General features: G+C 36.9%; 1 protein-coding gene across 1 annotated transcript in view; it reads left to right on the top strand.

Annotated features, from left to right (window-relative positions):
• The window catches only part of LOC139710850 (dedicator of cytokinesis protein 9-like), a 119831-nt gene extending 105966 nt beyond the window's left edge, over positions 1-13865 (top strand). Inside the window, exons 39-51 of the mRNA XM_071622772.1 lie at positions 329-385; positions 1202-1327; positions 1719-1823; positions 2263-2478; positions 2880-3047; positions 3703-3825; positions 4439-4552; positions 5247-5390; positions 5960-6173; positions 6667-6857; positions 8070-8170; positions 10773-10911; positions 11531-13865. Of these exons, the coding sequence (XP_071478873.1) occupies positions 329-385; positions 1202-1327; positions 1719-1823; positions 2263-2478; positions 2880-3047; positions 3703-3825; positions 4439-4552; positions 5247-5390; positions 5960-6173; positions 6667-6857; positions 8070-8170; positions 10773-10911; positions 11531-11605 (1773 nt within the window). The 3' untranslated portion in view covers positions 11606-13865. The remainder of the gene's footprint in view (positions 1-328; positions 386-1201; positions 1328-1718; positions 1824-2262; positions 2479-2879; positions 3048-3702; positions 3826-4438; positions 4553-5246; positions 5391-5959; positions 6174-6666; positions 6858-8069; positions 8171-10772; positions 10912-11530) is intronic.
• The last annotated feature ends 1676 nt before the right edge of the window (positions 13866-15541 follow it).

Raw genomic sequence — 15541 nt, 5'->3', positions numbered from 1 at the left:
TTCTCTTTTCCTTTTTCTTGAACAATGAATAACCCATGTCTATGTAAACAGCATGCACAGCATTTATCTACAGTGTATCTTGAATGTGCAGAAAAATATATCAAATATTCTGCATTGTGGTATGTGTATGTCAAAAATGGAACAACAGCTGTAAATCTACACTATGAAGCAGAACCTACTCGGTAGTCCTGAACCATCACATGAGTTGGGCCTTTTAAATTGACAGTTTCTTCTGTTATTAAAGATGTCCTTAAGAAATGAAATTGGAGGTCCTTGTTAACCATTATCTGTGAAATAACTCAAGATTTCTTTGCTTTCTTCCCCTCAGTTCCCAGTTCCACTCTTCAAAGGCAATGCAAACCTGTGTGGAGACCTCTGTGTAGCAGTAAGTGTGGTCACTATGGCTTTTAATCCTGTCTGCTTTTAGGATTCTTATTTACTCATTAGATAAAATTTGGCAAAATGATTCAGTCTGGAATCATTTGATAAGAATAGAGAGAACTCAAAGAAAGTAATGGGCATTAGAGAGAAATGCATCTGTAACAAAAATAGCAGCCTCCATGGTAGTCACATCTAGATTGATTGACTTATTAGAAACCCACATACACAGTTTTAAAAAAAAAGAGAGAGAGATGCCACATGTGGTGATGTTCACAGTTGCTGCATATCTCTTCCTTGTCCTTAAATTTGGAGTTGGGTATATCTCGAGATTGGTTGCTGAAATTAATTTTGTATATACTAACATTCTAGTATGGATAATACCAATGTGAGTACCAGTGTAATATCAAATTGCAATACTTTTTTTATCATGACATCCAGTTTGGGGATTCAAATTGATAAATTTGGAAATGCTTGTTCATGTTTTCATGCACAATGCTTCTTAAATATTGTGCACAGTATTTCTCCTTAAATAGACTAGCATGTAGCCTTGTATGATTGCTTCATGTGACTTCAGTGGACCTGTTTCACACTTTCATATCTTTTCAATGTTTTGAGAGATAAGTATTTTATTAAGTCCATGTTCTGACTTATGCAGCAATATTTTCTTAGCTCTTTAAGTTGAAGGATGACTCAATTTGCAGTGAATGTAGTGCTTCTGTCCTGTGTATAAAGGCTAATATGATGTTGAGAGGGATTGGTGTAGATAGGTGATATATCCAGCTGTGATGAAGAGTCTATGCTTATTGATTTTCTCTTGTAGCTTCTGAAGAACCTGAATTCCAGACTGATGACAACAAGGAACGAGGCATGTGCCCTCCTCTACCTCCTCATGAGGAGCAACTTTGAGTTCACTCAACGCAAAGACTTCGTCAGAGTTCACCTTCAGGTAAATGAAATAAATTTCAGATGGTAGCAGCCAGAGACATGATTATCATAACAGAGCCTATTGGTGGTCGCCACCCATATTTCAGATGCATGAAATAAGTTATTTTCAGGATAGAAAGCAATCTGTTTACCCTGCCACTGAACAAGTAAATAAATATGTTATTTCAACTTGCTTAATTTTGACACCAGCAGGTGTTGTTTTCTCTCCTCCAAAGACTGAGGCTGATGAATTGTACTTGTGAAGTCATGTTCCCTGCTTATTTCTATATTTTTGTTAGTCTTGTCAGTCTTATTACAGGTGAATGACTCAATTAATTATACATCAGCCCTATTTATTGCCATTTTTCTGGAATCTAATCAATCTGTGTAATAATGCTTCTTTTATCATGTAGGTCATCATCTCAGTAGCCCAGCTGATTGGTGAGGCAAACAGCTCACGATTTCAAGAATCCCTGGCAACCATCAACAACTATGCCAACAGCGACAAAGGAATGCAGGTATTTCAGAAGCCTTTGTAACTAATTTATGATAATATTATATGATATTATTATATGATATAATATTCTGTCATTGATTGTGTGATAGTATATACAGGATGAATAGTTGATTTCTTACTCTACACCAGTTAATAACTGAATGTAAAATTTGGTGGAATCCAAAAACCAGACTGTGTGTAAACATGGGAAGATGTGGATATGACAAATTGTGTGTATTGCATTTTTCATTATACAGTGGATTAATATAAAGTGAATTTTGGTCTGTCATGAATGACATAGTAGGAGCCAGTTCTGAAATGTACATGTATTTGTAAAGTAAATCTGTAAACAGTGAAATGTTTGTCGAAATGTGAGAGTAAGGCCATCTCTGCACACAGTAAAAAGACCATGTGTCCAGCTGAATTTCACCAACTACCTTTTTATCCTTCTCTCAATCCAGCACACAGCCTTCCCTATGCAGGTGAAGGACCTCACCAAAAAGATCCGCACTGTTCTTATGGCAACGGCTCAGATGCGTGAGCATGAGAAAGACCCTGAGATGTTGGTGGACCTGCAGTACAAGCTGGCCAAGTCCTATGCCAGCACCCCGGAACTTCGCCGTACTTGGCTGGATAGCATGGCCCGTATCCACATTGAAAACGGCAACTTTTCAGAGGTAGGTAGTCACACAGCCTGTGTCATGCACTAAGGAGAAAATGCCTTCATTTAATTCTGTTGACCGACAAACTTGCTCAGGCTTGTGGTTTGACTGAGATCGTCTTGCCATGTCCAAGTATTATGTTGTCTTAGGTCCCACAGAGAGTACACTTAATGAGAAGACATGACATCTCTTAAACCTTTCGCGAACATCTCAACTTAAAAATCACATACTGTGCAATGGTTCTAGAGTGACATTACAGTCAAATGATTGAAATACATTATTTGCATTAAACATACTCCTAGATTTGTCATAAGTTCATTGGCATGTTGCTCCCATCTACATCCTCTAAGGAAATAATGTACCTTGATGAGAAATCTTCATATTAATCAATATTCTTGTCTCTTTTTGCCCAACAGGCTGCCCACTGTTATATCCACATTGCAGCCCTGATGGCGGAATACCTGAAGAAAAAAGGAACCTACGTCCAGGGTGCTCAGGCCTTCAAGGCCATCTCACCCAACGTGGAGGGAGAGGAGAAGGGCATCAAGAGTGACACAGGCATGCAGGATGTCCAGTACACCGAGGTAACCATGGCAACCTCTCAGGTTTGGGGATGGGGGTGCAGGGTGAGGTTGGAATAAAACAGGACTGTGGTATTATGTATCCAACCAAACTTCAGAGCCTTTGTCTTCCCTCTCTCTTTCTCTAGGAATGCTTTGACTGAATGCAGACGTACATTGTATGTTCCTCAAATGAAGTCTCTGAAACTTCGATAATTTGAGTGACATAACAGTATATTCAAACTCTTAAGGACTGTAATCTACCCAGTGATGATTGGTTTCAAACTGAAGCCAGAGACTCCAACTCTCCCGTTTTCGACGGGAGATCTCCCGCCGAAAACCCATTTTTGCAAAATCTCCCGTTCTCCCGTTTGAGATTTAATTTCTCCCGGCCTGGTTCTTTGTCTCCCGTTGGAAAGGATTTCTTACTTATTTCTATAGTGTGTTGAAAAAATAAGCCTTAGATAGCACAAGAGAGCATCTAGAACCCAAGGAACTTCGCGCTTCGCACACATCAACTTGGAGTCTCCCGTTTGCTACAGGTTTCAGGTGGGAGGATCTCCAGATCAGAAGGTGCTTTGGGTTGGAGTCTCTGTGAAGCAGCATGGACAAAATGATAAATGCTGATTAAATGACACTTCAAAGTGACGGTGACATTAAATAATGTTTAAATCCCCAGGATAACCTTCTGCACCAGCTGGAGAGATGTGCTGAGGGACTACAGAAGTCTGAGAGATATGAGTCTATGGGGGAGCTCTACAAACTCATCATCCCATTCTATGAGAGGAAAAGAGACTTCCAGGTAAGTAGATCTGAAATCCCCCAATAGTGTTTTGTGTGAAGGGGCTGTAGATATTACAGCCACAATAGAGTGTAGTCTGAAGGGGCTGTACATCTTATGCCCTAATAGTCTGATGACTGAAGGGCTGAGGATCTCACAGATGTATACAGGAATGGGATTCATCAAAGCAAAACAGCATGCATTGTACACATTACCAAAAAAAAAATGTGAACACAAATTTTGGTAGACATTTTGCAAACACAAGGGACAAAGACACAGAAAAGGTATTGTGTATTGGATTATTAAGATGCTGCAGATATGACTCTCACAGAAAATTCAAGTTGAAAATATGCTTTTCTCTCAAGTACTTTTGACTTATAATCCTATAATACAACATATTATACCTTTTGTTGTTGCCAATGTACTGTGTGTAATAACCTCATGGTTTGAAATGTTATTTCCAAGTGGGTTGAAGTCTGTTTACAAACAGCATCCAAACCTTTTTCATTATATCACTCTTTGTGTTCCTGTGCCAATTATCACCTCTATCATGTATAGGTATTATAACAAATCTTCTACATATGGTCACATGTTGCTTTTTTTTCTCCTCCTCCTCCTCCTCCTGTATATACAGAGACTGGCCCTAGCCTATGGCAAGCTGAGTAAGGCCTATGAGAAAGTCATGAAGCTCCAGGGAACAGGGAAAAGACTTCTCGGAAACTACTTCAGGGTCGCATTCTTTGGACAGGTCAGTTTGTGTCTTTTTCTCTTTCAATACTCAGACAGATTAGCAGGTAAGAGCAGTGATGTGGAATACTACTTTATGAATGTAAACAAACATGTATTGTATTTACATTGCTGGAGAAAGATACAAATGGATAGATAGATAGATAGATATATAGATAGATAGATAGATAGATAGATAGATAGATAGATAGATAGATAGATAGATAGATACCGGTAGATAGATAGATACCGGTAGATAGATAGATACCGGTAGATAGATAGATAGATAGATAGATAGATACCGGTAGATAGATATGATAGGTAGATAGATGAATAGATAGACAGGTAAGTAGATACCGCCTGTAGATAGATAGATAGATGAATAGATAAATAGAGATAGCAAAAGACAGAGAGATGTTAATGCAAGGTTTCAATTTTGCATACCCTTACAAATCTTATGATGATTTATGAATTGTGAGCTTTGCGAGCATTAATTTTGTGATCATGATGGTCTTTTTAGTTTCAATTATCTTCTTTTTTTCCATTTTCCATTGAATATGGTACACTTGTTTGAAGAGCACCATATGTCACTCATCAATTGATCAAAGCCCTCTGCAGGTATTGTGATGTATAGCTAACATGGAATGTGTTGAAGGGAAAATAAAGTTGAAACTTGATTAATGTTTGTCTGTAAAATGTGATCTTTTTAATTGCAGCACTTTGAAGAGGATGATGGGAAAGAGTACATCTACAAGGAGCCAAAGGTCACAACGCTGGCATCTGTCTGTGAAAGGTTGCAAAACCTGTACTCAGACAAGTATGGAGCAGAGAATGTGGAGTTGATCCGGGACTCAAACAAGGTGCAGTAATAGCATATCTTCCTTGATTTGGACAACTCCTCCCTCATTTCAGCATCCATTACAAGTTTGGTTAATTAGCTGGTGGAGTAATGCATCAAAAGTCATGAGTTTTCAGAGCTGTATCTGTAGCAAATCTAGGGAGAGCAAAGACTGTTTTCTCTGTTTTTGAGATGTAATGACCATGATAAGTTTCAATATCTTTTGTTGTTGTTGTTGTTGTTGTTGTTGTTGTGGTTGTGGTTGTTGTTGTTGTTGTTGTGGTTGTTGTTGTTGTTGTTGTTGTTGTTGTTGTTGTTGTTGTTGTTGTTGTTGTTGTTGTTGTTGTTGTTAGTTTGATTTCAACCTTTTCTGGAAGAATTATGTACATATTTATTGCAGGAAACTTTGAGGTCTTAGTAAATAGTTTGCCAAGACCCATGCTGAAGAGTTTATGCAAACCTGCTTTATCTTTAGCCATGACACAGGTACGTACACTTCAGTCTCATAAAAGTTCATTCCTATAGAAATGCATAGTTTACAATTTATTTGTATCTTATTCACCTCAAATTTCATTGTGGATCATGTTTCAGGTGAACATTGACACCCTCAAGCCCACTGTAGCCTACATCCAAGTCACATTTGTCAAGCCATACTTTGATGAACGAGAGCTGGTGGACAGACAGACAATCTTTGAGAGGTCCAACAACATCCGAAGGTTTGTCTTTGAGACACCATACACCAAGCAGGGCACAGCCAGGTCAGGGGCTGTGGAGGAGCAGTACAAGAGGAAGACCATACTAACCAGTGAGTGAAGGATGTCAAAGTACGCTGTGCTTTCTTGTAAATGGACCTTGGTGTGGCCAGCGGAAAGAGAACATAGTGGGATCTTTTGTCTTCCAGCAGACACTGGACAGCATCGGGACTGGCAAATTAAGGGATGGTTGTAAGACCTAGTGTCTTTTAAGGAATTGATTGTTTTAGAATAGTCTGTCAAGAGATATTACATGTTCCCTTTATTAATATCAATAAACTGTAGGCATACAATTCAGTGTTTTACGATTCTGTGTCACTGATGAAAATAGTCAATTAATTGTGTTCTCAAGGAATATGAATCTGAAAGCTGTGCGTAAAGAAACAAAAATTTATTCTAGCTCAAAGTGCCCTTGGCCACAATGTTTTTGTAAACTCAGTGTTGTCTTGGATGATCTAGTGGTATGAGCTACTCTTCTTATCATGTATCCATCATGTTTCATGTTCAAATCTGAAATGTTTTGTGATTCCGTCATGTCCTTTACAGCATCACACACATTCCCGTACATCACCAAGAGGATCCAGGTGGTGTACCAGCAGTCTCAGGAACTGAACCCGCTGCAGGTGGCTGTAGAAGAGCTGCAGAGTAAAGTGCGTGAGATGAATGAGGTACTAAGCAGTGACAATGTGGACATGAAGCGTGTTCAGCTTCTCCTGCAAGGCAGTGTCAGTGTACAGGTGAGCCAACAGTCTGTGCATCCACCATAAATCTTATTCTTTTGGACCCACCACAGATCCCAGACTTCTTCACTTGGACCTTCCACAGATCCTAGACCTCTTTACTAGGATCTACCCTAGATTGTAGATGTCTTAATTTAAACCCTCCACCTATCCTGTGTTCTTTCTTGTGAAGTTTCCCAGACCCTATACCCACTGACTTGTATGCATCAGGTGTCCTTCATCCCACCACTTGGATGTGGAAGGCATCAAAACCTGTTTATATGGTGGACCTGGGGCCTGTTTCATAAAACTTGTAATCAGTGACAAGTTGTCATAGATGTGACAAGCTACTGAAATCCTTGCATCTGATTGGCTGAGAGCAAATTTGTCATAGAAATGTGGCAGTTGTCACTGATGACAAGTTTTATGAAACGGGCCCAACACTTAGGCACTGTATGAAGTCCTGGAAAGTGCCTTTAGTGATGGCCAGGATTTAATGGTCACTGAGTGAAGATGGCTTTCTCAGGACTGCTCTGAAGATTTCTTGTTCCCTGCTGGAACTAGGAGATAATGTGAACATAGTTATAAATATTTTCATGACATTGTCGAAACTAATCTGATTTTTGGCAAGTTAGAATTATCGATTCATTCATTGAAGTGCATCAAGTTGAAAGTACACAGTTATAAAGTATACCTACTAGAAGTTGCACAACTACTCCAGTATAGGGGGTTTCTCAAAGTTAGCATAAACTTTAAATACAGGCGACTCCCATTTTAACAAAGTCCTAGGGACCAGCAATTTTCTTGCATTATATCAAAATTTTGTTATACAGCTGTAACTGAACAACAAGATACAGCTGTATGTAAAGTTATATAGATGATAATTTGGGGTCCTAAATTTCTAATCTGATAGATTTTAACGGGAATGTACTGTTTGTATGTAGTTGAAGGTGTCATAATGTCATAGGTTTGATGTTAATGTATAGTTTACCTCTAATGCTTTTGAGTGCAGTGGGTTGTTGGACTGGTTTTGCTTTTGATTTTTCTTGTTGGTTTGTCATACATGGAATGATTAGCAAGTCTCTTCCCAATAAAGATAATTTAATTTGTCAGTACACAAACTCTCTGTACAGTTCAGGCATTGAATAAATATTACTCATCTTGGATAAAAGGATGAAGTGCAAGAGAGGCATATCTTTCATCAGTTGTTGTGATGTTTTGTGTTATCAGGTAAATGCTGGTCCCCAAGCCTACGCTGCTGCTTTCCTTGGCAAAGGACGGGAAGAGAAATGGAACCAACAGCAGATCTTCGACCTCAAAAAAGTCTTCAAGTAAGTACTGAATTAATCTGTAACACTTCGGCATTCCACGTCAATCCAGAATACACTGCTGCAATTTTTGGACGGATGTAATGTCACATTATGTCCTTTCCATTTGATCTTCTGCAAAAATTGAGCGTAATGTGAGATATGAAGGGAGGAAACTACTGCAGTTTTCTAATACAGGAGATGTTTGTTTGTTTGTTTGTTTGTTTGTTTGTTTGTTTGTTTGTTTGTTTGTTTGTTTGTTTGTTTGTTTTTTGTTTGTTTTTTGTAACTAAAAATGCCCAGTATTGTACCAGACATCTCACCTCTAGATTAATAATAATAATAATAACCAATATTTATATATATATATATATATATATATATATATATATATATATATATATTTATATATATATTTATATATTTATATAGATTAGAGCCAAAATATTTCCTCATGTTGTAAAATACCTAGAGTGGAGTGAAATGCGTAGGTAACTTCACTCAGAAGACTATTTAGAATGACTCATTATCTGTCTTGGGCTCTTGTGTGCATCACACTAGTCTGTGGTACTATCACTGGTAAACAAGAGTTTACTTAGTAATGTCATTTAGGACTCCAAATTTAGAGATGTTCTACAGTACAGAGAAGGTTACTTTTGGTTTAATGTAGCATGAAGTGTTGAATTCAAGTCTTGGTTTTGTCACAGTTCATGCAGGATGCCTATATTTCATTCATGCACAAACCAGACATCAGCTGTAAGCGTCTTACCATGATGTGATGACTGAGTATGATAATTTGAATCATTGTTAGATTTTCTTTTCAGCAAATGGAAGAGGTACAACAAACTTGCTTATTTAACCCTAATCAGGCTTGGCTTTTTTGGCTATGCTATATCTGGGGGAGGGGGAGGGGGCGGATTCCGCCCCCCCTTCAGATCTCGCCTATGGAACGCGCGATCGCGCCGAAAATCGGCACAAGCAACGCCCGCAACGTATTCTATCAAAATGTATGGTTGCTTTCTCTGAAAAATGTTTCTTATATTTTATATTAATTAATTATTGTAATTTATGCATAAAATCAGTTTGGGGCTCTAAATCACTTTTGTATTAATGCTCCAATTAAGCTAATTTCTTTTTTAAAATGTTTCTTGTATCATTCTTCTGAGACATAGGATAAAAAAAAATTTGTATCGAAATTAATTTCTTATGTGTTTTATTGTTTTTTGAATTTCTTATGTATTCCTTTGTTTTTTGACCTTTTGTTTTTGTTTGTTTTTTGGCCAAAATTTGTCACAGACATTTTTCGAAGCATTATTATGCTAAAATAAATTAATTTCGGCCATTCTAAGTGAAGATATGAATTTTTATGTGAATTAATTGAAAAAACACAATTTGCATTGGATTTGCACACAAAATCATGTTTTGGAGCAATTTTGGGGTTGACAAATTTTTTTTTGAACAGGCGTCGCGTCAAAACGGTACGCGCGGGCGCAACAATTTGGGTCTCAAAAGTTGCGCGATACTTCAAAGAAAAAAGTCATGAAACATCGCGGCGGGAGCTTATCGCGTTGCGAAGATATTGCGCGAAACGTCGAGGGGGGGCGTATTCCGCCCCCCCCCCCAGCCTGATTAGGGTTAAAGTAAATGTTGAAAGTACAACTCCATGTTTAAAGGGATCATACAGTTTTGGTTGAGACCTAATTTCAGGTTTCTAACATTTTTTGGTGAGATAATGAGAAACTTCTTATGAAATATGAAAGGACATATGATTCTATGAGGAATTCAACGTTTATTTGATGAAAATTGGTTTTGAAATGGCTGAGATATCAAAATAAGAGCGATTCTAATAAAGTGTGGGACCCACACTTTATTACGATCACTTTGTTTTACCTTGTTTTTGGATGTTTCAGTCATTCTAAACCCAATTTTCATCAAATACACTTTGAATTCCTCTTAAAATGGTATGCTCTGTACTATATCAGAAGTGTTTTCTTGGTATCTTGCAAAAATTTAAAAGCCCAATTCTCATCTCCATCAATACTGTACTATCCCTTTAAGTTGACTTTCATGACAGTCGAGCCTAACAAGAAAATTGTGGATTTCTCTTCAAATTTAGAACCGAATGAGAACTGTAGATGTTAACTTGTTTTTGTGTTTTTTTCAAGGCAGTGATGTTAGTGGCAACCTCATACTCAATTTGGATGAGATAGTTACATAATCACCTCACGAGTCTCCATTATAGACACAAATTTAAACCAAAGATGTGATTTTTTTTTATGTGCTCAAAAGTCAGATTTTAATGAAGCACACTGTTTTGTGTTGATGTCACTCTATTGAGTAAAAGCACTTTTTGATGGAGCAGAGTTATTGCACTTTGAATAGAGCTCCATGGTTTCAAAGAGATGCCCAGTATTCATCTTTTGTTTAATATGAGGAAAGTTTTGTGATCTGTATGTGTAAACTATGCTGTGAGAAAAAGGGAGATGTGCTGAGCAGTGTAGGCAGTGGAAGGATAGGTTTTGAAGGATATGTTTTAGGTAAAATTTGTGTAAGTACATTGAAAGAAAACTGTAAAGTTTGAAAATACTGTCATGCTTTGACCCTTGGTTTTTGTTTCTTTACACAGAGACTTTGTGGCAGCTTGTGGTGCTGCCCTCTTTGTCAATGCAAAACTGATCAAAGAAGACCAACAAGAATACCATGACGACTTGGAGCAAAAGTTTTTTGCCATGGTTCAATCCATCCAATCCCTCATGGGAGAAAAGGTAATAGCCTTCTTACAAGTCTCTGCTATTCTTAGTATTGATTAGTCTGTTCTCTCATTCATTTTCAATCAGGAAGATTTAACACAGCTAGAAGTATTTGATGTGGGGTTTTCTTTGTAAGTTGTTTTTGAGGACATTAGGTCATGTCAGCACTTTCTCAATCTCACAACCTGACAATTTATAAGGAACAAAGGAGGCTGCTACATTCCTTCTGAATGGGAAGATATTGCATCATTCATTCCATTATGCTTTACAAGTGTAGTAAATATGTGTATGTAGAAGAAGTGACAGAAATTTGGAATGAGAGATCCATATAGTGCTAGAATCTATATCAGCATTAGAGGAACTAGATTTGTTTAAATGAGCACACCCAGTGTCTGATTCAATTGTGTTTGAAAAGTTATGTGTCAGGCAAATGATAACGCCAATTAAAAGACTGAAATCAATCATTAAAAAAAAATCATAAATGAATGTGGAATCATGGAGCTTGGTGTAGCTACACTCTTTCAAAAGTTCTCAAAGAGGTTTTCCTGTCACAGACTCATGTTTAAGCCATGCAGATGACTTATTTTCTGTGCATCACACTAATGGTTTAATCCTCTTGTTTCTCATGTTGTAGCTGAGTGAGGATGAACATCACTTGGAGAGGCGATCATCCAACACCATCTTCAGTGCCATCAGTGGAACACCTTGACCTTTCACCTCAAGAGAGGGAGAGAGCAGTCAGCCTGTTGTGACCTTTAACCTTTGAAGAGTCTTGGGAATCAGCTTTGGTTCAAAGATGAACTGTTTAGAAGATGTCAATCATAGGCTTCGTCCCACCCTGTGAATACAGGCCCATCCTCCTAAGTAGGATAATTTTTTCCCATTCTAATTCTGTGGTATTGTAATGGTAGCCGTGGTCATCATGTTAATGGATGTTTGCTCCACTAAACAACAAATTCTGATATTATTATCTTTTTTCATTTGTGTCAATACAGGAATGGACTTTTTTATATGTAGTAAATCAATTACTCTGGTGTCCCGCAGTGAAAGCTTGATTTGTGTTTATTCATCACCTGATAATATTCTTGATTGGGGAAAGATTACATCTGGGTCGTTTTTGGCCAAGTTGTACTGTTATTGTATTGACAAGGGAGTGAAATATTTTTACATGTCTTTCGTTATGTTTTTGACTGGCGTATTTGCATTATTTATTGAATTGTTGCAACATAACATATATACATAAGACTAGATATGTGTTGGCTATTATTTCATAGGTGCTACATTATATATATTTATGTGTATCAAATTCCATGGGCAATATATTAATCTATGTAGTGATCTCTTTACAAGATCAGCTTGTGTTGCAATTCAGCTGATGTGCAGTCAGTATGATTATTTCATGGAGAAACAGGATGTGGCGGCTTACCAGATTTCTTTTTGTAGAAGTACGAGATCATGTAATTAGATGACCAAACTGTGAATGATTCATGTCGTAGGATTACAAGGTTACAGTAAATTGTTCATGTCCGTAGTGTGCTCCTCTATATGTATATATATGGGAGTTAAGACATCATATATTGTTACTACTTTCCCATCAAAGTGAATCATCCTTTCTCCCTCCCTTTAGTAGTTACTCCCATGATGGAACAACGAGTACCACATTATTATCCAAGTGAAAGCTGTAGGTATGAGATAGCACACCAGTGAGAACGACTAATTATCCCCTATACAGTGAGATGGCAATTGATACTACCTCTATCTACCCAAAGAAGAAAATATGTATTTGGAGCAATGTTTTGACTTACATGATGTAGAGTAGCATTAAACTTTCATTTACTCTGACATGCTTACAGTTAAAGCAACCTGCTATTGTGGTCAAATAATTGTGTGTCTTGCAATCAATGTAAAGATACAGCCATACATGTATACCACAATCTAGACTTTGCTGTAGCAATCTGCATGAGGAAAGTGTAGATATTTGTGTAACACACTTCTCTCACTTCATACATATTCTGTGAAATATCAACTCTGAGCACAGACATGCACCAGAGAGGTTAGATCAATTATTTCTTTGCAGATGAAAGAAAGTGTTGAAGAATTTTCTAGCAATAAATCAAAATATCTAGTCATTGTGCATCAAGATCATTTACCCAGACCTCTTCAAAAGCTCCCAAAATGCTCACACATTAATTGTGTCTCACATGTATGTCATCATAGACTTGGATCTTGTAAAGAACTGTGTCCTTTACAAACACTTCATTTTGTTTCATGCGGTTCTTTGACTTTCAAGGTGGTAGTTTGTATGTCCTGTGCCTGGACAAAAAAGAGAGATTTCAATGATATGTGTTCCATCTGGTATACACCAAAACAATAAATGTGTGGTAGGTTTACTTGGTTCAAGAAGATGTTACCAAGTCTGATAAGATGAGTCTTTGTCATATGTGTAACTCATCGATATAAGTCCATCTCTCAGTTTTTTCTGTTTATTGAAGCACTTAGGTGACGACCATGTCATATTTACCCAGTATTGACCACACCCTTTAATGATGATATCCTTTTCATATGATTCTTCATGTGTCTTTTTTTCTGTTGTTGATGAACTCACATACGTGCACAGAGCTGCATACTCGGTTCAGCTTGGAAATGAATCATGGTTCACCTGATTCTTACAGACTTTATTATTTATGTCCATATAAACACACATGTAGTGTTACACTGTATGTGCTTTCTTTACATAATTGGTATCAGGTTTGTTTTTTTGTTTTTTGTTATGTGTGTGGATGTCTATGTATTTTTGTTGTTGGTTTCATAGTTACCTTGAGCTATCACAAAGCAACTGACCTATATTTTGTTTTATTAATCACCAAGATCATTTTCTATTTGTCTGAGAAATAAAAAGTTTAGTGCACCTTGGTACCAAGGAAGTTATTATAATCATGAGCAAGGAGTAGGCGTGCATAATGGATGATGGATGAAGGTCACCATGGTAACAAAACAAATACCACTGTTATTGAGCTTGCAGAATCTTAAAACATTTTTGAGGTTTTTTTTTTTTTGTAGCAATATTATTTGTCGGTTTTTTTTCTGAAAGAATCAAAGTGAAGCAGGGCATTACATTGAAAAATGGGTGTACATTGTACAACCGTATTTATGTGATTGAATAAGAAAATTCTCATCAGCGATATTATTTGTAGCATTTTTAGGTGAGGTATGTGATTGGTTCGTAATTGATACAAAGCTACAGGTAATTTTACAATGTCATATGGGGGAATACTTCAGATGTATATACATTTAAATGTGCAATTTACATAGTACAATGTGAAAGGTGTACAATGATGTTAATGATTTCAGCACAGTAATCATTTCCTGCAGAAGAGACTGAGCTGAATCATAAATTTTATAAGAAGATTAGCAAATCTTGCTATGTCTCAATAGTTTCAAAATAAATTGTAAGACAGAATGTTTGGTAAGGAAGTGACTAAAAGCGAAGGTAAGTTTAGACCATCATTCCCTCATGCACATTGATTGTTTCATTTTCAGGCTGGTTTGGTTAGATGGTCAAAGATACTCTTTGGCAAGATAGGATATCAAGGAAACTCCAAACATTCCAATGACAAGTGATTCTGTATGGATTCATTCAATGGTTCATCTATTATTTGAAGAACTGACTTGGCCGTGTTACTCCTTACTGCCCCCAGTATTTCCAAGTTCTCTTGGAAGGAGCTTTGATAGTGAGGTACAAAATTGAGCCAAAGTTGGATTCCTACATGCATCAGTGTAAATAAAGATTTATTACATGTGTATTTATGATGTAATGTTAGTATCCTTTTTGCATCAATGTAATTAAAGTAGATGCTGATGATGTAGTTCTTCCAAATGGCCTATTGTGATAGCTATATAAATGGTAATTAGTTCTTGTGATGTCCAAACTAATCTAGCCATTTTATAGTACATTGATCTTGCCCATCTGTAGTGATTTTCCATAGTACAAGTGTTGTAATGCAACATTGGATTCAGACATGTGAAGTGACTTCATTATACATATTACTTGGTTGTTTATCACAATGGTAATTACACAAAATAGTGCAGGTATATTTCTCTGCACTGATTTTTACGTCAAGAGTTTACACTGATATATGCACAAACTTGGTACACATGGAGATCATCATGTAATGATTAGTTTATTATCACTTTCGATTGCTTAAAAAATTTTGTTCATTTTTAGTATACTTTGGATGGCTAACCAGGATTGTCATGTAATTCTAAAGATTCATGATTTTAAATTTCCGGATGAAAGGATGAACATTTTGTTGGCATTATGCATACATATGTAGGAATATTACGATTCCTGTTTTAATCATACTCAACAAAGTTGTGAATGACCAGAAGTATGTCTTCGACACTGCACCATTGTAAAACAGGTCTTATTATGCAAGATGAACTACGTCAAATGGCCACTGTCAGTGCCCATTATTATTGTAGTATTAGTGATGTAGAAATTAGACTGTCATTTGATGTTAAATTATATCTATTAACCAATGGAATGAGACAAGAATAGCTTGCTTGTCAGCAATGTATGCTAAAGATGTTGTATAGTTTCCAACTGGAATTGTTTTCTTCACACTCACGTGTGACCAGTACTAGA

Source organism: Diadema antillarum, unplaced genomic scaffold (assembly GCF_040938485.1).
Source record: "Diadema antillarum isolate AM-2024a unplaced genomic scaffold, OU_Dant_1.0 seq00001578_RagTag, whole genome shotgun sequence".
In the NCBI taxonomy this organism is placed as follows: domain Eukaryota; kingdom Metazoa; phylum Echinodermata; class Echinoidea; order Diadematoida; family Diadematidae; genus Diadema; species Diadema antillarum.
Note: the sequence above shows the minus strand (reverse complement) of the source record. Positions and strands in the feature narration are given on the sequence as shown.